The sequence below is a fragment of the Pipra filicauda genome, unplaced genomic scaffold, assembly GCF_003945595.2.
Source record: "Pipra filicauda isolate LSUMZ 115617 unplaced genomic scaffold, ASM394559v2 scaffold10_size6260569_pilon, whole genome shotgun sequence".
In the NCBI taxonomy this organism is placed as follows: domain Eukaryota; kingdom Metazoa; phylum Chordata; class Aves; order Passeriformes; family Pipridae; genus Pipra; species Pipra filicauda.
In genome coordinates this window covers 5,120,125-5,143,837 of record NW_024103541.1, presented here as the reverse complement: position 1 = coordinate 5,143,837, position 23,713 = coordinate 5,120,125, and the positions used below count along the sequence as shown (strand labels likewise).

At 37.4% G+C, this 23,713-nt stretch overlaps 1 protein-coding gene across 3 annotated transcripts in view; it reads left to right on the top strand.

The window, feature by feature from the left end:
* The window catches only part of DPP10 (dipeptidyl peptidase like 10), a 477,295-nt gene extending 453,965 nt beyond the window's left edge, over positions 1–23,330 (top strand). For all 3 annotated transcript variants that reach the window (XM_039382111.1, XM_027723612.2, XM_039382115.1), the window contains exons 18-26: positions 1,646–1,744; positions 1,849–1,918; positions 11,009–11,203; positions 12,779–12,833; positions 16,857–16,956; positions 17,669–17,727; positions 17,814–17,886; positions 19,522–19,595; positions 21,080–23,330. In XM_039382111.1, the coding sequence (XP_039238045.1) occupies positions 1,646–1,744; positions 1,849–1,918; positions 11,009–11,203; positions 12,779–12,833; positions 16,857–16,956; positions 17,669–17,727; positions 17,814–17,886; positions 19,522–19,595; positions 21,080–21,217 (863 nt within the window). In that variant the 3' untranslated portion in view covers positions 21,218–23,330. The remainder of the gene's footprint in view (positions 1–1,645; positions 1,745–1,848; positions 1,919–11,008; positions 11,204–12,778; positions 12,834–16,856; positions 16,957–17,668; positions 17,728–17,813; positions 17,887–19,521; positions 19,596–21,079) is intronic.
* The last annotated feature ends 383 nt before the right edge of the window (positions 23,331–23,713 follow it).

The window sequence follows — 23,713 nt, the reverse complement described above, 5'->3', positions numbered from 1 at the left end:
AAAGAAGTTAATCAAATTACTAAATCTTTCCCAGGCTTTCCAGATACGTTTTATACTAAATGCATATGACTCATCTTCTGTTTACGCTTGAGCAAATTAGCTGGCAGATTCGTCTTCATTCTCTTCACTTCCTGTGTAAATCATGCTACCATTACAATATAACTTTTGTATTTTTAGAGATATTTTTAAAGTTACAGTCCAATTATGTTGAAGTAAGGTACAGTCCTTGGACAGTTGATCATAAAAGCTGACCTACATATGATGAACTCAGTCCTTATCTTATATTTCTCGAATCAGAACGACTCCAATGACATTTTCAATTAAGACTTTTTAGGAGGATATTCTATAGCTCTATTTGTCAAGTTTTATGCATTATTTTCTGTATATTTACACCAAATCTGTTGCTGTTTCCTGGCTGCTTAAGGTGCTTTGTAACAGAAGACTGTCCTTCAGCAGTAGAATTTTCCCCACCTAGGTATTTCTGTGGGTGCAGCAGAGGTGACAACCTTGCTACCTCCAACTCCACTGCAACCCACCAACATGAAGGTGTGGATTACAGGAATGGGGAACTTTATGGCTTTTTTTTTTTTTTTAATGTCACTGTTAGTGTTTGTAAAGCTCAATGCCATAGCACACCAAAGGCATCTCATTAAGGTGCAGCAACTGCTCAAAGCAAATTCATTGACTTCTATAGAGCTCCTCAGTCCTGTGAAGGCAGACTTTCACTCTTTATTACCTGCATCTAAAATACTGTTGGTAGTGAAATACTGAAATAGAGATTTATGTCTTAGAGTAAGGCAAAGCAAGAGGGATATTGTTTCTTGTAACAACAAGAAGCCAAATAATAAGAGATATAATTTACACTAATGTTTTAGTGCAAGATTAGATTATCCTCTTCAACCCATAAAAGAATGATTAAGGGCTACTTCAATTATTCCATCCCCAGACTGTAATTATTCCATTTTGGTTGATTGCCCAGAAGAAACATTCTCCTTAGATTATCCAGTTTGGGCCCTAAGTGAAGAGTTTATTATTTAATTAAAGAAATCTAAATTTTGGAAGCAAGATCAGTAATTTGAGTAAAAAACAAACAAACAAAAAAGAGAACAAATTAGTCATCATTTTTTCATGTGTAAAAGGACCTCTTCAAATGTGTCTGCAGCTTTAAACCAAGCTGATGTCCCATTCTTGGTTGAAGTGCAGAAGACACATAAGGACATGCAGTGACCACGTAGAGCTGTGCTGGCTAAATGCTGCCTTGGAATAGGTAGCTTGAAAAGGATGCCTACATGAGGCTTAGGATATTGCCCAGCAGAGCAGCCTTTTGCTGTAACAGCCTCTGTTAGTATTTATCAGAGATACTGGTTTTCATTTGGCCATCAGCAATTTCATTGGTAGTGCTTAGTGAAAGCAAAGCCTGCTGAAGCCAGAAAATGGACTAGATGTATATCTTTTGAATTAGATGTTTACTCAGCTCCTGAATTGAAAAATAGTTGCATTATAAAAAACAGTAGTTACAGAAGGTATTCATTTACAGGATTTATCATTGCACATTTGTCTCTTTTTCTTTAATGTTTTTGAATCTTGATTTATCTCTGGTGTGATGTGTGACACCTTTCAACATGCTTTTTCTTCCTGTTTCTAGAGTTTTATATTTTGGAAAATAATGCTGTGTTGAAGGAAGCTGTGTTTAAGAAAAAGAATTACAAGACTGAAATCAAAATGCTTCACATTGAGGATTACGGTAAATCTGACAAAATGTTATTTTAGAAAACCAAAATCTTACAATGTCACTGTTTTTCATCTGTGTAACTACCAGCCTTTAATGTTTTTCTCTTTTCTTAAAAGAATTCCCTTTACAGTTGTCACTGCCAAAAGATTTCACAGATCGAAACCAGTATGCCCTTCTATTAATAATGTAAGTATCTGTGTAGAATCACTGAAAATAAAAAAAGTACATCATAGAAAACATTTAACTGTTTAATTAGAAAATGGTTTGTTCTTTACCTTGTGTGGGAAAATGACCTCATGTATTTGAGTTGATAAATCAAAAGTCTGTCCTTGAGAAGACTTTATGGTAGGTGCTGCCTGGTAGAGGTGCCTGGGGTTTTTTTGAGCTCGTCAAACCTAACTCTGCTTCTCTGTACTTTTATGTACATGAGGCACTGGCACTTCTGATGGTGTAGCTGTGAGTAGTTCTGCAGTCTTTCTGGGACCCATACTGATCCTACCCACAGAGTATCTCATTCAGAGCATGTGCTCCTTTTTATCCCTGATAGAAATGGTTAGAGCTTCTGAGAGGGGCTCAGTTAAGATGCATAAAGCAGAAACTGCTTTTAGGAACACTGGAAAGAAGAAAAAAATATTATTGAGCATCAATGGCTGAAGGCACTATAGACATGATCCAAGACTATTGATGTTTGTAGAAAACCTCTGTGGGAGGAAGGTGGCAACTCCCTGGCAACCTGTCCAGCCCTTTTAAAAAGAAACAGGGTGTATGTTTCTTGCAGAGACAGTCAGCCTTTAAGTTACATGTCTGCACGATGTCAGCAGAGGAAAAGAGCGGAGTCGTGAGTGTGCCTGCAGTCTACCTGGGAAAACTGGTGATGGCCAGCTCAGGGCACCACTCCTTTCTCTCCACCTGATCTCAGCATGGATGTAGAGGGCTTTTCTGTACCTGCAGATCATCTTCCAATCCTATCTGGAAGGAATTGATGTGAATTTAGTAACAGAGGTGTAGTAATGCACTGCTAAATTGAATTATTCAGATTTTTTGGTTGTATTCATCTGCAGTTGTGGAGAATCTCTGCTTTAATTGGTTCATGAATACCTTTTTCTTGTGGAGAAACATGACACATTGATATTATTTCATCTTTGCAGTATTTGCTAGCATGATTTTGGAAGCATGATTATATTTTAAGCAGCTCTTAAAAGTGTGCCAAAGGCAAACTGACTCTGTGAATTGACCCCAGCAGTACTGCAGGGACTTGCAAACATCTGTGCTTATTCCTTTTTTCTGAGACTAAGGAAACACTAAGGTGTTGGCAGTGTAATCCTTCCCTTTTTAAGTATCCTAGTAAATACATAACCTGCCATATACAGGTATGGTAAAATATGAGGTTTTATACTCATGTAGAACTACAGAAGACAGAAGGGAAGGATCAGAAAACTGAGAAAATGAAAAAAGAAAGCTAAGGAAATTATTTTAAAATGTATTTTGATACTGCGGTGGTGAAAGAACTGAGAACAGTATTGAGGCAAAGTCTGAGTTTAAACTTAACAAAGTTGTGAGTACCCAATAAGTGAACAATGTGGGCAAGTCATAATGTATGGATATGTTTTGTAATTGTTTTTTTTCTTTTTTATGATGGGCATGTTGGATAAAAGGGAAATTCATCAATTTATGAATACAGATTGTTGTATCTACATTTACGGCATGGAGACTTTGCTTCTTTTCAGTCAAATACCTTTGCAATATCAAATTCTCAATGTTAACTTTAGCAGGAGTTAGTTTTAGAAAACCTTGTACAGTAATAAAAGTATGAAACTGAAAATTTGAAATCTGTCCTGGCTCATGTAATGTAGGGTATTTTGTGTCCTCCTATTCCCTAGAAGATAAAGAAGTTATATTTCTTCTACAGCTTTTTACAGACTTTAAACTAAGGTTGCCAGCAATCCCTTTTTCTATTAAAGAGGTCCCCAAATGAAATATAAAACTGAAAACTGTCACTGAAGTTATGGGAAGTTCCCTTATGGGATGATTATTTGAGCCTAATAAATTCTGCCTAGCTCTTGAGAAAGAACGATTGGATATCTGTGGGCGTGTAGGGGGTAATTTCTTGACCCACACAGCTCCAAATTGATCTCTTAAGGTTTATTTCATGATCAGAAATACTACTTCCAAAACAAAAAAAAGGAAAAAAAAAAGAAAAACTATTCAGGTCCAAGGAGAACATGTAGCTTTTATAGGGAACACTGATTAATTGTATACGTGGTATAATTTCCCAGATATTTGACTTTCCTGGGTCCCAGAGTGATACTGTTGGAACTGATTGAGAGACCTGCTGTTCCTACTGCCGGAAGTGTTAGACAAGAATTAGTGACTGATAACAAGCACTGCCTTTCATGTTGTTCAACTGCACCTACTTTCTTTCTTACACTGTCAGTCGCGATACAATTATCATTATAATCCAACTACTGAAAATTTGAAAAAGAATGCTTACCAATGTCCCTGTAAGAGTGTTGGTTTAATTGTATGTCCATTTTTTGGAAAGGAGATTCTATATAACATCTTGATTCAGACAACATGCACTTAGATGTATATGAAGAGAAGATGTATATGTGAAAAAATGGAGTGTTAGTAGATAAGAAGTGGGTTTTGCTTTCCACCTCAGTAGCAGGGCAGTTTGACAGGGGCTTAAGAAGGGAAAGAGGGAGGGAAGGAAGGAAGGTGAGGAAAAGACAATGTGAGTTTAAACCTGAAATTCACCTAATAGGTATTTGCAGTGCAAATTAAATGTTTAGTTAAGTGCATATAAGTTTCAAGTGTATGTAGGCTTTGTCTCCTTAGCTGGAGGGTAGATATGGCATATAAGATTTAACAGACTCTGGCTGTTTGGCTGCAGTCATTGCTCCAGAGTCACTCCAAGAGTGGTGAAAATTGATCTTCCTTGTGTCTTACATTTTTCCAGAATCTGGTTTTCCTGTGTGGTCTTGTCTCTTCAGAGAGAGACACCACTTGTGCTGCTGACTGGCTTTGCTGGCTCAGAATAAAGTGGGTTTTTGATGACTGAGGTTCATCACATTACTGTAAATTTCCATCAACAGTGACTACTTCTGTGTGATGTTAACGTACTCTCTGGATCAATAGGATTACAATGGCATCAACAGAATTTGGAAATAGGTAAAGCGGAGGAAGTTTGGTGCTGTCTAGTTTGGGTGTTTTTCAAAGCACTGAAATCAAGTAGCCATTTCAAAGGTGCAAGACTATAATAAAGCTCCTGTATTCATGCAAGGGTGTCTACAGGTAAAACCCACTACAAGGTAAATTTGAACCTCCAGCACATGACCCCAGGGTGCCCGAGTATTAAGGCTGCATCCTGGAAGGAAACTGGTCACTAATCTGGTCCTGGTGTGAAACCTGGGTGTGAACTAAGTACAGTTCCATGTAGACACAAGCTCAAGTTAAGAACCAGGCCCTGAATATCCTGTCATCTTCATCATAGGGATTTTGCGAACATTCGTCCATTAACAGTTGCAAAGCATTCTGCAGTGGTCAAATAGCAGATTTTTGTATTGCTGCATTTAAGTTTATGTCCATTTTTATGGCTGGACTATCTAACAGATAGTTCTCAAGTAGAAACCAGTTGTCAGGTGGCACTGTTTTTCGTTCCAGAATTGTGACGTGTAGCCCATAAAATGTTAAAAGATTAATACACTTCCCTTTTTTTCCGTTTGTTCTCCTAAACCACTAATACATTTCACACTCAGTTTCCTTCTGATATAATATGTACAGTGTAGCTATAGATTAGAGAGCTCTACGGTAATTGCCTGAAAGAGTGATTATCATCTTTTTTCTATATAATTAAGATCAAAGTTTAAATTTCAGATCCTTGATTTTCTCATTATGGTTCACCTTACTCATTAAAAAAGTTGGAAGATACACTTCTTGGTAACACACAGGAAATGATTAAGTAAAGAATCTGGCATTTAATCTGGGTAATAAAATCAGTGTAGATAATCATTCTTTATTTTGCCTTGAACATAATTAACCTCATTTCTTCAAATCTGTAGATAATGTATCTTAAATGTCAGCATCTATTATTTAACATCATTTAAAATTGTCCAATATTGTGGATATTGTAAAACTGAATCAGTGGAGAGCTTGCTCTGATATTTGAGGGGAAAAAACCACAGGTATTCTCCAATGTAACAGTGAATTGTCTCCAAGAGGTTTCTGTTTGTTTGTTTGTTTACTTGTTTTCTTATATATTGGTAATAAACAGGAATTCATTTACCTGTTGTTGAAATTATGAAAGTTTTAGGCCTTCCACAGGCAATCAAACCTGTTTATGCCTCCAGTGAATACACTCTCAGGACTGATTGCAAGATAAGACAATAGGGTTTGAAGTGAATTTTTTTTGCAGCTTTGAGAACAAATCATTAAAAGACTAGAAGAAATATAGAGAGGCTTAATGCAAGTGTTGGGAAATATTCAAGATCTGAGGTATGGTAACACTGCCAATTAATAGCTGTCTTGTGCACCTTTCTCTTGTAAAGGATATTGCTCATTTTAAGTGGCTGCTGTTGCAAAAGAAGGAACAATGCCTGGCTGCATGGTGAAGTGTAAAAATATTTTGTGAAAACTTTGCTTTTTAGGAGATCCCTAAGTCATGTGAATAATTCATGAATTGCTTTGACAGCTATCCATTTCGTACCTGTATTCATCCTGCCTCTGCAGAGCATGCCAGTATTTCACTGATCTTTTGTGGTTTTGTTACATCAAAGTATTTGATGAACAGTCTTTTCTTTTTTACTCTTTTAGATTTTCTTCCCCATTCTTTGAACTTTGTAATATTTCTCAAGGCCTAGAGGGAAGATTCATTTAGTTTAGTCTAAAAGAGGAATAGACTGGAGGCTCATTCCAACTATTTCATTGGCAGTAGCAGTCCTGGTGCTACAGGCAGTGATGGATCTGCTCACTCCTTTTCTCTTCAGTCTTGTCCACGCAAAAGTCTTGGGGAATCATTGAGCTAAGATCCATCCTCTTTCAGCTTCCCCTATTCCCACTTCCCCCACAGCAGTATATGTCTTGCTAGGTGAATAAAATGCTCTTTTAATCTTCCATAGCAAAAAAAGCAAGAGGAGATTCAAACCTTCACCTCCTTTTCCTATGACACAGGACAGGGTCTTGTTCTCAAAATTGTATTTTTAAAGTCTTCAGCCTTAAGGGTTTCAGAAAGGTGTTTTAAGAATAAAAGTTTTATTTTTCATACTATACTCTATGCTTTACTATGCTGTCTGCTTTGGTCCTGCCTATTGCATGTTTTCTACCCTCATAATGGAAACTCTTCTGGTCATGTCTTTTAATTTGTCTGACCATATTGCAGGCAGGAGTTGTAAACACATGATCTATCTTCAGTTGCAGTCTGCTATATCTAAACAGGGCATATGAAGAGAGAAAAAGCATTTGGGATTTTTTGTTCTCAATGTTTGAGACTATTCAGGTTCCCTGATTTTTGACCAGTAATGGTGTGTGTGCTTGGAAGATGAGGCTTATGGAAGAGATACTTATGAAATCTGAAAATGAAGTGGATTTTTCTAGGATTTGCGCCAGTTTCATAAAATGATCCTTCTCCACTCAGTTTTACCATAAACAAAATATGACTTTTATCAATAACATTTCTTTACATAGATTTTAATCTTTCAGTTGCTGTCTTTCTCACATATTTTCTGTCAAGTTACCTTTTCCATATGCTGCATCAAATCTACGGTTTTGCAGAAATAGAAAGAAATGTACTGAATATTAAGCAGTGATGACAGCAGTTATTTGGCATGCATCTTTTAAAATTGTCTTCCCTCCTGCTTGGTCAGTCCTGTAACTTCTAAAATTCCTGTTCAAAATCTTGTCAATTAGCTTTTAAATGGTGCAAAATGTGGAACAAATTTTGCTGCAGTCATGATAGCAGAGTGGCAGAGGAGTATTGCACAGAGTACAGCACAGCAGTGTTAGCCTCTCTGCTAACACTGTATTATTCTCTGTAGGCTGGAAGTCAAATCATGAACAGAGACTTTAGTTTAAGCTTTTGGTTATAGAATCTGAAAGAACAGGTTCCTCTCTTTTCAGCAATCTATGAACTTACAATGAGCTACTCCTTTTACCAGGCAGCTTGAGATGTATGTGACTGCCTTGCAAGAAGCATACAAATTACCCACTGAGGTCAATGATATTGGTATATTATTGATGGTTTCTGTCTATTTAAATGGTGCCTCAGTGATGAACTCCAGCAGTGTGCCCCAGCCGTCAGCACTTGTGCTGCCACAGTGGACTCCTAATCCGAGTGCAGTCGCTGTTGAAGACACACACAGGGCAGCTCTGAACCTTGAAATTCAGGAGCAAAAATAAAAAAAGGAAAAGTGGAAGTGCTGTCACAAGGAAGAAAAATGAGTCAGGAGGAACAAGGCATAGTCTTCATTTGAATCATTCTACTCTTGTTGTTTGACTCTGGAGATGATGGTCCTTAAGAAAACCTTGAGGGATGTTGAAGAGCCTGTAGCTTTTCTTTGCCCTTTTCATGTTGGCTTTGATTTTGCTACAGTGCTTTGACTAGTCTATGATTCCCTTAGGGACCATCCATAGTCGTGTGGGAAGAAGACTTCTGTGTTTGTATTACACCTAAGCTTAAATGGTACAGACCTTCTTGCAGTCTTACTAGTGGGGAGAAGAAATAATTCTCTGAAAAGTGTACCACTGAAGAGTAGGTAATTATAATTAGGCTGAGAGTAGCGATAAGCATAAAACAAAACCTGAACTTTGAGATAACTCTAAACCCAGGACAAACTTCCCAAATCAGACTGTGCATCAATATCAATCTTACTTTGTTACAGAGCCCTCAGGATGATGTTCAAAGTTGCATAAAGAATTAATACCTTGCAGAAGCCCCATTTAAAAGGTTAGCAGTGGGGTCTGAATGATGCATGTCTCTCTATGGAGGACAGAAGCACACCTCAGATAATCAGTATCATTTTGTAGTAGCAGCTGAAGAGTAAAGAGACCTCTTGGTGCTAATGGGAATTTTGATATGTACCTCAATGGAAATAGCTTTAAATGTCTGTCACAAGCTACTTATATGGACATCCTTGAAATAAACTAGCCACTGGAAAATTGCTTCCAAAAGCAATATGTCAAACAACCCATCATGCAGGACTGGAACATGTACAGTGTTTAAAGTCTGAACCTGAAAGTAGCCCAGCTTTGCCCTCCAAAAAGGAGCTTGGGAAACCATCACTGTCAGTTCTCGCCCACTGAGAATTCTGCTGAGGCTCTGTTTGTTGTTCCTTTCTTAACAGAAGAAATTCTCTGCAGGTATCGTGTTTGATTTAAAATACCTTGTGATTTTAAGCAGTTTCTGGTTTAGAGAAGGGCTTACATGTAATGGTTTTCCCCCTATTTTTAAGTGTCTAGACATATGGCATATAACATATATATATATATGTATATATGCGTATATATGTATATAAACATACCAGATGTATATATAACCTAGATATATAACATGTATAAAATCAGCTTTAGTTTAGTGTATTAGTGTTGTTCTTATATTGGAAGGGAAGCAGGCTGACTCGTGATATTTTCACTGGTGTGGGGTGCATTAAGCTGTTGGAAAGTTACCTAGTCAAACATGGATATTTCTGACATTATCCTACTGTGGAAATTTGAAAGAATCTAAAAGTAATTCTAACTGGTCTGAGGCTACTACTATTGGAAGTAATGATGATAAATGCTTTGTGAAAACATCTGCGTCAATATATAGTGCTTCTGAAAACTTTGCTCTGTACAATAAGCAGAAACTGAAAGTATTGTTCTGCTCCTGATTGTAAATAATAATGATTACATACTTTCTGAATCACGTCTTCCGCAGAGTTAACTTGACAGTGTTTCCAAATATTGCTCTGTATTGTGAGCAGTTAAGTGTAATCACAAATGAATTGGTTACGCAAGCAAAAAAAATGTCCTTTCTTACTTTTATAAAGCCAAGTATAAGCCTGATGCATGAGATAATGGTAAATCAAGCATAACATATTGTGACTGAGTCTGTAACCAAGTAATCCTGATTTCAGGTAGGTTTGACTGAATTTGAGAACATATATGTTCATCATTTGCTTGCTAATTAATTAGGTGATTACCTTGGAGATGGTCTGTGTTATCCACAGCCAAAATCAGATATTGAATCAGCACGTTATTGTACATGTAAGACAGTAGCTATTGCAGGATATTTTTGTCTCTCTTTCCTCCCCCAGGTTTACATAAATCTCTTTGGCAAAATAATAATTTCTGTCTTCATCTTTCTTTCACCTTAGACAGAATATTCCCACAGACCGTCCAATCTAATTTCCATACAGCCAGCACAGACACTTTTACATTTTAATTTGCAGTCAACTGGCAGATGCAGCCTGCATAGAACAATTTTTTATTTTGTACAACTTCATGGTAGCCTGCTCTTTTATTCTGTGTTTATCTTGGGGGAAAAATAATGACAAACATCCCTTTTAAAACTGACATTTTATTTTCTTTGTAAGGAAAACAATATATTTGGCTTCAATGGCACATCTTATTGTTGCTCTAGAAACTGCATTCTCCCATTCTGTTCCACCTTTTCTGATGTAAAACACCCTTTTTTTTATGTCATAAAATAAACTTATCAGTCCTGCCTGCATCCATTTCTTGCTATGAATTTGGATGGAGAAAATATAATTTTCTCCAGTGTATACTTCAGTCTTCTTTTTACTCTATTTCAAAAAATCTATTCAAGGGTACAATAATGCAATTATTTTTGTTTTCTAAGGTAACATGCTTCTTAATAGTATTATATATCCTACAAAATGGTAATCAGGGTACAAAATGAATTCTCCTTTTTGTGTGTTTAGTACAGCTTAACCAATGCTGTATGACCCTTCTCAGAACTGAGCCATTAGTTATTATGTATTGGGTTTTTTTTCACTGTATTGTAAGCATCACTAGTTTTCTATTTCTTTCAACAAAGTATATTTAGGTATTGACAGCACTGCAACATAGTGGTTATACAGTTAAAGAAATTATTTTGTTTGCTACTGCTGCAGGGGTAGCAGCACTAGCTAATGGGATGGTATCGATGGAAGTGATAGTAATTCAGCTGGATTGCATAACTGCTGAACTCTGCCATCTAGGCTAAATAAAGTATCGGAGATCGGCACAGTGCATCACATTGTCAATAGTCTTCGTTTGTGTCTGGTGTGTTGGTATTTGCAGTGATGAAGCTCCAGGCAGCCAGTTGGTTACAGATAAGTTTCACGTTGACTGGGACTCAGTGCTTGTCAACTCTGATAATGTCATCGTAGCTCGATTTGATGGCAGAGGGAGTGGATTTCAAGGCCTCAAGATTCTACAGGAGGTCCACCGATGCTTAGGATCAGTGGAAGTGAAGGACCAAATAGCAGCTGTAGAGTACGTATGTGCAAACTTTTCTTCTCTTTTACCCTTCTTACACCTTGCTGAACAAGCATTTTCAACTGAAAATGCCCAGAATGTTTTCTTTGCATAGTGAATGTTGTTAATGTTTATTTTAATGCAGTTTCAAATTTTGAAACAATGATGTTTTCATTATAAACAACAAATAGGAGATCAAAGAGGTGTCTTTTTGTGTTGGTGCTTCTCTTTGATAAAGCTGACCCTGCTCTGTGCAATCTAAATGTGCCATCTGAGCTAATTTGTTTCTGTCTATATCCCTTAGGAAAAATTCTTGTTGTACATGTGTTAATGATTAAATGCATTTGTGTTACAGTATTTTAGGCCTATACAATCAGATACTGCTCTCATTTTCACTACAGAGGTCTGGAGTAACAGCACAAAGCAAATGGAGTTATAATGGTGTAAATGAGAGCAAAATTTGGGCAAACGCCTGTTATTTCTCATTTGCATTATCATTCTTGAACTGAGATAAATCCATCAGCTGGAGGCAAGAATAATTTCCATCTAGGAAGTAATCACGTATAGCTTTGACAACACTCTTTACTCAGGGTGCACTTGTCAAAATGGCAAATACCAAGGTCTGGACGGATTTTTTCCAGGGTTTCCCAGGGAAATACAGGTTTAAAGCCAGATATTTTCTTCTTATTATTATTATTTTGAAAGCAGTTGATACTTCAGCCATTGCATGAGTAGGCAGCTGTGTCTGCGACCTGGGCAAGAGGGCTCCTGGTGTTCGTGTTGGTCAGGAATGGACCACATTGAGGGGAGCAATTCAAGGTGACCCTCCTGGAAGGGCCGTCGGAAGCAGCCCACACGGTCTGCTGTGAGACCTGATCTCCCTGCTCAAATCCCAAGATGTTTTAGGCTAAGTTTAGTCTGGCCTCTCTTGGAATGCACTGCATGGGAAAAAGGGAGGGTACCTGTGGCTGATAGGAGGTGCTGCAGCTGGTTTTGTCTCCTCAAAAGCTGGTTGGATTTTTCTTCTCAGGTTATTCTGTCCTTTCTGTAAAAAATCCACCACAGCTGATTAATGGCCTTGGTGAGAGAATTAATTATTTAATTATCTAGATTCAGGAAGTTCCATTCATCTTACTTTCCTTCAGCTGTCAAAACACTGGTCAAAGCCAGTCACTTAAGCTCTAGTCAGTGGAAAATCCTGGCATTTCTGGAGGATTATTCTCCCCAGAGTGAGAGAGGTTTCCAACATGGATGGGAAAGAATGGCTGTCTGACAGTGTCTCTTCTGTCCTTTAACTGAAAAGCAGATGTAAATGGGTAATTTAGACAAGATGCTTAAATTCAGGTGTCTAAATTTGATGAGATGAGCCTAACACCAACTGTTTGCCATATAGAGAAGGAATTAGGAAGCAAATCACATTTCACAGTGCAGTACTACTTGTATGGATGTAATTTGTTCTTCTACCTGACCTGCATGTATAATGAATCCTTACTGTACAAATAATTTTCTTTAAATATTTAAATATTCTAAAATTTACCATTTTACTTTACCAAAGTGAAAAAAAAAACAACCCACCAACTTTTTTTCTTTCAGATCACTATTGAAACAGCCCTTCATTGATCCTAAGAGACTGAGTATATTTGGAAAGGTAATGTGCAAAAATAGAAGGATATATCATCATGATTCTTTAAGAAATTCCTGTCATTTCATAAATAAATATGTTTCCTATTTTCCTAAGACAATTTCAGTTATTAAAAGAAGGGGGGGAAACCTTCCATAATTTACTGTCTGTTCTATATATTATCTTTTTCTCAGAACAGATATTTTATTCAATAACATCAGTTTTATAGCACAGCAGTATTTCTGTTTCAGAATCTGAAGGAGAAAGTATTTGTTAAAAAAATCTGCTTTCTTTAGAAATTTTTAATGTGGGCTTGGTTTTAGTGAAAGCTTGTTTCTTACAGTTTTATATTTGAGCTGCATTTAAATTGACAAAGTCACCCTAAAACAGCTTTTATATTTGAATGTTTTACTGACCCTTGAGCTCAGCTGAGTAACAACCCTATGGTGCTGTCAACAACTTTCTTGTTACGCCAGCGAGAAGTCTTGCCTTTGCTATTTTATCAGCTGTCTTTGCTCTGTGGCCTGTCATTGCCCTTAGCATGAGATAGAACGAGGCAAGGGCTTAACTTTTAGTAGCAAACTAAATAGCATTTTACTGATGTCTGTTAAAAAGCAACCACTAGAAACACCACACAACTGCTGCTTCATCTGTAAGCTGGTATGTGCAACCTTTTAATTTTGAAAAGTTTTTTAATAAAAATGAAGCTGTTTTGTGCCTTTGAGCTCAAAGCAATAACAAACCATGATCAAGTACCCCCCAATCATCAGTTATAAGAGCAGCATGGATTTCACTATGAAATGCCTTAGTTTTCATCCCCACTCTGCCACTGACGTGCTGCATGTCCTCGGGCAGGTCATTTAACCTGCTTGTCTCAGTCAGTCTGAATGCAGGACAAGGATATTGACATTTACCTCCTGCACGGTAGCATTTTGAGGACTGGCTAATGTTTGTGGCTATTATTAGCATTTCAAATGAATGTGACCTTCCTCAAAGATTTGAGCTCCTGCCACATTCCTTGGAGCTAAAGAAACTGTCACTGCAAGAATTTCAGGAGGCAGGACTTGGTTTTTAGGGTGGCAGCCAGAGATTTTTCAGCTGAGGATGTATAAGCTGGGTTGATTTCATCCATCAGATGATTGTGGCCACGTTTCTCTTCAGGTTTTAATACCTGTTACCAATGTATATGAAAGTGCACATGCATAGAAACATCAACATTTCTCCATATCCTCTTCCCAAATGATTAAAAATACTATTTCTGAAATGAAATCACTAAGCACCCTGAATTAGTCACTTATTTCTGACTTCAGAAATTATTTCCATGCTATTTGAAAATTCCCACTTGTTCTCTGTCAGAGATTCAGTAGTATCCTGTTTCCTAAGAGTGATGAGTTTCCTAAGATGTGATGAGACAGTTACCATAGAGCATACACATAACTATGGCCTTACATATCTTCCAACACCTACCCCTGCTTTTTTTTTTTTTCACAAAATATTATTGAGGACCATGTTTCTGCACTTATTTTCTGATAGAAGTATTGAGGAATGAAGAGTGAGAATGTAAGAAAGCAAAGAGCAAAAATTCAGAATTTTGATTAAAAAAAAATCTATTTAACAGCTTCCCAGGGTTAATTCTATTTTCTCTGCTTGTTTTAGACTCAATTAAAAATCTACTTTAAAACTCATTTACTTTTTACTATGTACAACGTGATAGGGAAAATATTTTTTTCTTTCTGTGCATTAAATTTGCCTTACTGATGGAAACTGAATATGCAGTTTGCTTGAAAATAAGATGACTTTGGAATAGCTTAATGTTGATCTCATAAAACTGGACTCATGCACACTGTCAGGCAGCTCTTTAAGATGTTCCAGAACTACACAGAAATAAAGTTCTTGTCACAATCAGTGATGTAAATGAGGCACAAAAGTAACAAGACTATCCAGAAGGGCACAGTGTGGAAAATACCTATTTCTGACTGCTTATCTCTGTGAGGGGTGCATGCCCAAGTGATACAGGATCCAAGGGCCTTTCTGAACTGTTAGACAGCAAATTTTGGTTCCATGTGGTTTGTGGATTTATGCATGGAAGTGAAAAGAGAGTTTAAAAATGAGTTGCAATTCCAGAGCCAACTTCCTTCTTGAAAATACTGTGATTAGGTTGTAACCACAGAAACCCAGCCCATGAGTGGGGCACCACATGTCCTTGCACCAGGACGTGTGAACTATTTTCTGCATTGTCATTGTGAAATGCTTCGGAAAATGTGATATCACTCTCTAATGTTTTTTTCCTGGAAAGCCTGGCTGGAAGCAAGGGCACAAGCACAAAGGAAAGAATTCCCGGGAGAACTAAACAAGCTCTTAATGAAAACATGGCGTAAATAATAAATAACCTGGCAATACCTATTCCAGGATTAAAACTGTGCTGTTGGGAAAGACACAAACAGAATATTAAACAAAAGTAAAAGAAGAGAAAACGCAGAGGCAGAGGAAAGTTGCTGTCCTCTTAAACTCTTTGAATTATACAAGTTACTGTTGCCCACTCAGAAATTCTTTCTTAGGTGAAATCTGCTCCTGCACATGGACAGATCCAGGCAGCTCTTGGTCTCCTGGGCTGGAGTTTCCATGGGAAAGGAATAACTCAGTTCTTCACACTCCCTTGAAAACTCAGTACTTATTTTGTTTTTCCTTCAGTGTGTCCATTTCCACTTACTGTAGATTGATTCCAAAGAATGTTTATCTCTGCTTATTTTTTCTTAAATAAGGTTAAAGGATTTTCAAATATTCCCATTCTTCCATAGAAATCATCTATTTATTAAATATTTAGACATGAAGAACAGGCAGCATTCATAGAAGTCCATGAGAAAACTGTAACCATTTGATGCATAATATTCTTTTTTTGGGTCAGCTGGTGTTTTGCATTTTGTTTTCCCTGATATGGGATAATTTCTTCTTTCTGAAATATGTTGTGCCAAACACAAAACAACAACAACAAAAAAAACCTGAAAAAAATCAACTTTTCAGCACTGATGAAGGGAAAACAAAAATGGCAAATAGAGAAATTGGAAGAGCCCATAATATATGAGAAAATCATTGATCCCAGATGCCACAATTCAGAATTTCATTTTCTGTGGGTCTAGAATGATTACAGGTGTACAGAAATGGATTGCCAGTGTCATTCCAAGGAAAAGTTTGGTCTCAAGTTAAAGCTTTCACAAAGCTTTCATGACTCTATGTCACAGCTCTTCCCAGGAACGTCTATTACAGACTTTGCAGAAGAGATGGTGAAAAATAAGGACAGACAAATGTGGTGAGGCAAGGACAGACCTCCCCAATTCTGCCCTGTCTCTTTTAACTTCTTCATGCCGTTTGTGCTCCCTGCTTTGTAGCAAAGCAGCCTCATGGATGCTCTTGTGGCCAGAAAGGGCATCCAGAGATCAGCATAATACTGAACAATGTGCTTACATACAGTTTTTATTTCTGCAAAACAGGGCAAGGTCTGTATCTCTTTGTGGGATCTTTGACATGCAGAAACCTCTTTAATAGCAATGGGATTCAATCTACGAAGGTTCAGGTGTCAGGGGAGGACATAATGCACTCAATTCACAGGTTACCCCCCTTTTCCTACGCTCTCTTCTGTCAGCAAAATGCTCAGTGTATCTTGCTACTTTGCAAGTGTCTATATCAAACATATTAAAAACTGAGTACAAATCTTCCTATCTAGGCTGTACTCCACAAAACTTTACCTTTGGGGTTTGCTTTGTAGGTTATTTTCTGTAGTTTTCAAATCTACTAACTGTAGGCTAGACTGCCATGATGGAATTGTGGAGCTTGAACCAAAATATACTCGTTATTATTAATTGCATAGTTTAAAGATCATGACCAGGTCAGTGTAATCTCCATTCACTCTTAAACTGAAGTTTCACATTTCCTTTAAAAGTAATTCTTGCAGATATAACTGCATACTGTAAAATGATACCATCAGATTAGCAAAATGGCCTTTATTGTTGCTAAAGAGAAATGAATCAACAGAAATCTCTATCCCATTGTTAGGGATATGGTGGCTACATTACATCAATGATCCTGAAATCCAGTGAACGGCTCTTCAAGTGTGGAGCTGTGGTGGCACCAATCACAGATATGAAGTTATATGGTGAGTATTCCCTACCCTACACCTATATGATAGGCTATTCGAAATGTCTTTTATTCGTGGAGGTATTATTTATTTTAACTAAGGGCAGATAATGTAACAACATCAATGAGATTTCACCTCACTGTCTCATTCTCTTCTTTAAATGAAAGTGAAGCTAAGACCGGGACAGTTTACCAAAGCACACACCAGATACATTATTATTAACACCACTGATTTTTGCAAAGGAGTTGTTTCCCGTTGTCCACTGAAATTCAGTCAGAAACTCATTTCCTAGGGATCCTTTAGGTATATCAGCAGTGAATTTCCTGTGATATCAACCATGTTTTCATTCAATCACAGGATATTTTGGTTATGTATATGAAGTTTAGGGCACAGGCTCTGGACTGTGATCCATGGGAAATCAGAGCATATTCCTTTACTGGTCTGTTAAACTTTTCACAGCATTTTGGTTTGTGTTTTGGTTTGAATTTTGGGGGTTTTGTTATTGGTTGTGGGCTTGGGGTTTTTTTTGGAAGGGGAGTTAGTTAATTTTTGGTTGATTTCTTTTTTTAACCATTTAAAAATGGTTTTCAGTGGTACATTAAAATGATACATTTTGATTCTAAATGAACATCTCTGTTGACGTCATGGCTTAAATAGCTGCTACTGACTCTAGGTCAATTTTTAAATAGAAGTAACTCTAAACTCACAAGTTTTTGGTTTACTTTTATAGCATCAGCTTTTTCAGAAAGATACCTTGGGATTCCATCAAAAGAGGAAATTACCTATCAGGTAAGTAAGCATAAAAAAGTAACTTAAAATGACCATTTTAGTCTCAAAATGCAACTCAGTTATACTTGTGTGTGTTTGTTTGCCAGGCATCCAGTGTATTACACAATCTTCATGGTTTAAAAGAAGCGAATTTGCTAATAATTCATGGAACAGCTGATGGTAAGTATTTAGAGATGCAATTAATTTAGAGTCAGAGCTTCTAATAGGCAGGCGTTCAAGGACTGATCAGGCGCACACCTAGCAAGTACGTTTTCAGTTTTACTATCCCTCTGATATGATTTTTTTCTTTTGTTTCAACTTCTAACTCTAAACTGATGACATTTTTCTTTGCTGAATATTTGTACCTTTTAGGTGCTGTATGTTCTAATTTGTTTAAATCTTGGGGACCACTGTCTTGCTAGTGAAAGGTATTACATGAATTATTAACAGAACTACATACATTTTTAATGTTGTTTTAAATTCATAGAAATTCTGCAGAATTATCAGTACAGTTGGTGAAGTACATTACCACATGGAAAGTTAATCTTTTCAGCTAATTAATTACAAGGTAGTGTGAAAGCATCTGAAGCTGAAGCTATACATAACCTTTTAATAGCACAATACTTTTAGCAGTAGTTTAAGACAGAGAATGAGTAAAACAGGGTAAGTTCTAGCACTTTAAATGGAATCACAAAATGTGTCAAATGAGATAATTTGTAATTACAGACTTAAATTTCACTGCAGTGTATTTTTTTGAACTTTCTTAAACTGATGTAAGTCTGAAGAACAAGCTTTGATGCAGGCACAAATTACAGTGCTGCAACCAGCTCCTCTGAACAGATTCACATGCCTACTTCTTTCCCCAGCATTTTTCTGGTGAATGTGGGATAATAGAAGGTTTCTTACTCCTCATTCTGGAGGGATAAGTACCTCACAGTGATGGGCTGAGGTGAGAGTGCCCATGCACAGCTGGCATAGTGAGAATGGCACCTGCCAGCCTGTCACCCCAGTGTGAAGGCACCAAACCTGTGTTATGGATCCAAAGTGCAATCAAAGGGGTACAAACACTGTCTAGTGTTTCTTCCCAGACCACAGGGGAGAGGGGCAGAGAAGATATACTGGGTGACTGAGCAGGCATGAGAGTCTCAGGCTTTGCTGATTGTAACAAGCAGCAGCAATTTCTGCCCCTCTGAACTTGGTCCTGCCAGGAATTGGGACTTCAATAGATATCTGAGCAACGCAGTGTGCTCAAGCCTAGGACTCTGATTGCCTGCAGCCCTTGTTTAATATCACATCCAGTGACACCACGCAGCCCACTTGCAGCCCATGCTCTGCAGGGTTAGGACATCATAATAAAGCTGCCTGGTTTTACCACACAAAGCTTAGGTTACTGATGGGTTGTAGAAACTCCATTTCCTTAGGAAGTGTGGACTGTAACAACCCTGTGCAAGCAGTAGAAAACCCAATGTGCTTTCCTTCAACACAATTATAAAATGCCTAGATGTTCAAACAGAATGGTTTTACACACCTCTAAACTATCACGGTGGATGTAAATGGATGGTAAAGACAGGAGCCCTCACAGAGTATGTGGAAAGTATGGCTTCCCTTGGGGCTTCCAGCTTCTTCTCCAAAACCTCTATTGTAACACCCTGTATTGCTGTTTCTGATGGGGCTGGGCACTTCTGACCTTAAAGATAGTCAGCTTCTGATCCAGTAATTACAGAGGTTGGAAATGTTTTCAGCCAAAGCTGTTTAGCAGATAAGTATTTCATAATAGTGTAGCTTTTTCTAATAATATCAAATCTTGTCTTGCAGCTAAAGTCCACTTCCAGCATTCAGCAGAACTAATTAAACATCTAATAAAAGCTGGGGCTAATTACACTATGCAGGTATGTGCACTGTGCCTTTTCCTATAAACATAGTTGAACATTTAACCTCCTATTGCTATTTCTTCACTGAGAAGGACCCTCCCTACCACAACGCAGCAGTATTAGCTTAATTTGCAGTTGCAAGTCTGTTTAATCCCATTTTCCTCACTGTTAGTATAGATGTCAAGAACTATATCATCTTCTTGTTCTCCTAGGCTCTTTCTGCTCTCTCTCATCTTCTGTTTTTCCACCTGTTTATCTTACAACACTATACAAAGTGCTCTGGAATCCATATGCACAATTTGTAGCATGGAGATATCATTACTTTAGTCCCTTTTTACTTAAAAAAGTATTGGGTCACATGGGAGTAATTTCCCCTTATTGTCAACATTTAGATTTATTAAAAGGCAGCTAAAAGGCGAGAGCAGTGTTCCCTCCCTGCATTGCCTTACAGAGGAGGAGAATGTTGTGAGAGCAAGATGGGAAGAGCAGGACGGGGCTGCTGCCAATGCACGGACTTGGATGGGACCCACCCAGAGCACGTGGATGTTGCTGGCCAATGGTTCTGATTGCGTTAAACCTTCCTGGATATCTGACACGATGTTGTTCTGGGTCACTCCTCCAAATATCTCTGATATTACATGTTGCAAGCCTCAACCTTGCTGAACCATAGGCGATCCTGTAGTTTTCACTGAAGCGTGTGAACTCCTGCAACAAGGGGGTTAGTGTCACTCAGGAAAGGAAAAGGACTTCATATGTACAATCTGTTCCTGCTGTCCTTGTGATTTCAGCTGAGGTGATGTGAAGGCCTGTGGAGAGAAGAAGAAGCAGGAATGACAGAGTTGTCTCAGGAGAGCCCTGTTGAGCCCTTCTCATGCAACCTTGTGATAACCTGAGTTTGAGGAAACAGCTGAAGCCTTTTGCCTCAGGCCTCCTCAGGTCTCTTGTCTCCTAGTCTGGATTTCTTCATTCAGCCTACAAACATTTGCTGAGCCTCACCTGGAAGAGATTCCCAGTGGGATCTGATTTAGAAGATAAAAATGCCCACATCCACCCTAGGAGAGAAAGAGAAGATGGGCTTTAGACAAGATAGCAAGATAGTTAAAAATATGAATAAAAAGGTTTTTTGCTGAACACTTAGAAGCTGAGATATTGAGAGGTCCCTAAAAGCATGAGGTAATTAATTCTCATTGACGTTAATGGGATTTGGATGCCTAGGCACAATTGAAAATACCAGCTAAGTAAACTGTTGTAAGCACAATGGCTGAGAATACAAATTTTTTCACTTCTGCAGATCCCACTGCAGTGGTTGTTTTATGTAAGTTCAAATTCCAAGAGAATGAGTTTTACTTTGAGTTTTATTAGCTTTCCTTGATGCCATAAAACTAATGTTATCATCCTGTTGTCATCTAAAACATTTTGAAGATCAGAGAAAGAAAATTAGAGCCCTAAATATTTGAAAAGCCTTTAAAAACTATTTACTTTTTTCCTTTCTTCTCTGCTAGATCTACCCGGATGAAGGTCATAACATTGCTTCTGAGAAAAGCAAATATCACCTTTACAGCACAATCCTTGGGTTTTTTAGTGCTTGTTTAAAGGAGGAGACACCAATTTTACCACAGGAACCTGAAGAGGATGAATAAGAAAGCCTATTTGTGTAGTACTGAAGGGGACTTACTCTGCGGCTCAATAAACCCTTAAATAAAAGTGACTGTAAGATTGCAGATTCTGCAGAAGCTCAAGGGCAGCTAAAGGATATCACAGTGGAACAGCACATTTACAGACAATGAGCTAATAAACTGGAATTCGACTGCAAAGTCCAAACATATTACCAAGGGACAAAACCTTTACCTTTGTGGAAGGTCAACAGTTGGTTACAGTTTCCTGGAAGAACTTAGTTTTGCATAAGTGTAGGGTTAGTGCATGTTTGTTATGTTAAGCCTCACTGTTGGTTCTGTAAGTGGTTGCTCGTTTTTTAATTTAAATGCACATCTTTATTCATCTTTGCATAAGGCACAACCTATCATAAGTATTATGGCCACTAATATTCTAAAAGGTGAACTGCAATCTAACACTCTACTGTAATGTTACAATAAGTGCAATTCTTCTGCTGTCTATTACACGTAAGAAACCACAGAGATAATAAAGGGCACGATATTTTCTCTAATTTCTGCTCAAGGGGATATTGTCTAGTGCATCATATAACATTGATATTGAAAATTACTTCCCCACACACAATTTCAGCATTTACAATTATTACTGTACCTACTAGTAACCAATAAGGGGTTTTTTGGTGGTGTGCTCTTGGTCTTTATGTATATACCTAGGATTCCCTAAGCAGAAAATCTTTCTGAGGTTGAAGAATTTTTTTCAAGATGTAATTGACAGCTGTATTTAAAATAATATCTGCAATTGAAATAATTCCCCTGTCCAAAATGTACCTATTGTTTCCTTAAAATATGTTTGAGTTGTGTTTTGGTATTGTTTATAGTAGTTAATAGTTTGCTGGTTACACTCTAATTTTAGAATATGCTACTTTGTCACATGTAAATTAGATACATAAATATTAAATTATAGTTTCAGATAAAGAAAGTTTATTAACAATGTATAATGCCACTGAGTAATACTTTACTCCTCAAATGAAGACATATTTTGTATAGTGCATCTTCCTTTTCTTCCATCTGGTCTCAAATGTAATTCTGATGTTCATCAAGGTGGTGACGTAGCTGGAACACACCATTACATTAATTTTTATTCCAAGGCTGCTTGTTAAGTCTCTCGCGACAGGATTTAGCTTCAACAGCATCACAAAGAAATGAAATGTTTTTCATTCAAAGCAAAGGAAGACCCTGAGAAGTTAAATTTTATTATTATTCAGCCCCCCATACATCTATCTATTTGCCAGGGTGAATTACAGCAATAGAAATGGAAACTATGAAATAAACAAGGCAGCCAGTTTGGATTTGCAGAATATTAACTCTGATCATGAAAATCAAGTACAGTTTTGGCTTAATTTTAGATATCTTCCAAACGTATGTGAAAACTCTTCACAATGCTGTGCCACTTACAATAGCTGTAGTTTTTTTATTTCTGGATATATTCCAAATACTTTCCTACTCAATTAAGGTTTAATTTCTTGCAAGATTAAAAAGAAAGTAATTTTTTGAAGGTAAATATGCAGTTTAAGATGTAAAGTTTGCATATTTTATGAGAATGGGAATTGTTTTTGATGTAATCAAAAAGCACTTGGAGCTTTTTTACTCATCAATTCCTTTTGGAATATTTTCTTTCACAGTTAAGATTTTTTTATGATGCAAATAATTAATTTGTCTGAAAGGTGTGGTTTTATGGAACACTGGAAAGTCTCTGTCTTTTTAATGTTTAGTATTTATATTGTTTTATTAGCAATGTTTAACTACTTTTCAATTAGTTTAATACAGTTTTAATGTGCAATGATATCTTGTTTGGGTCCCAGTGTCACCACAAAGTATGGCTTTGCTTTGTGGTAGTTATATGGAGTACATATCTATAGTATAGGTACAGTATATATTTATGGAGGCTACTATGTGCACTACAGTAAGATCATAGAAAACAACAGAAAACAACAAAAAAAAGTAAGAGCAGAATTCAAACGAGGTTTTGCAAATCCTGTTTTCTATAGAGGAGCACCGTTTTCAAGTCTTCTGTTGTCTGGGACTGCTAGTTTGTGATTTTATAAATTACACCCATCACTTAATAAATGCTCACCTGACAATACTGATGCTTTTCCTAAAAAACCAGAGTAAACAAGGTCCTAATCCAGTTGAATTCAGTGAGATGTTTTCGCTGATTGGAGCCAAATGCTCATGAAGAAAGCACGAGCTCTGTGCACGTGTTGAGGTTGCTGCAAAGACTGGGCGTGCGGAGGATACGTGAAAAGGCTGATTCCTGCAGTATCTGCTGGCTGTTCATCTGGGACACAGCCACTCTGTGCTCGTATTTTCTGTGCTTTACATTGAGTCTCATTTGGCTACCTGCAAAAGAAAGCAAACAAGTCTTGTGTCTCAGCAATAGGATTATGCATGTGCTCAGGAAATACGTTATCCCAGCTTTGTGGATCCACACCGTGTGTCCTTCTTTTCCCATAGCTCTGTTTCAGG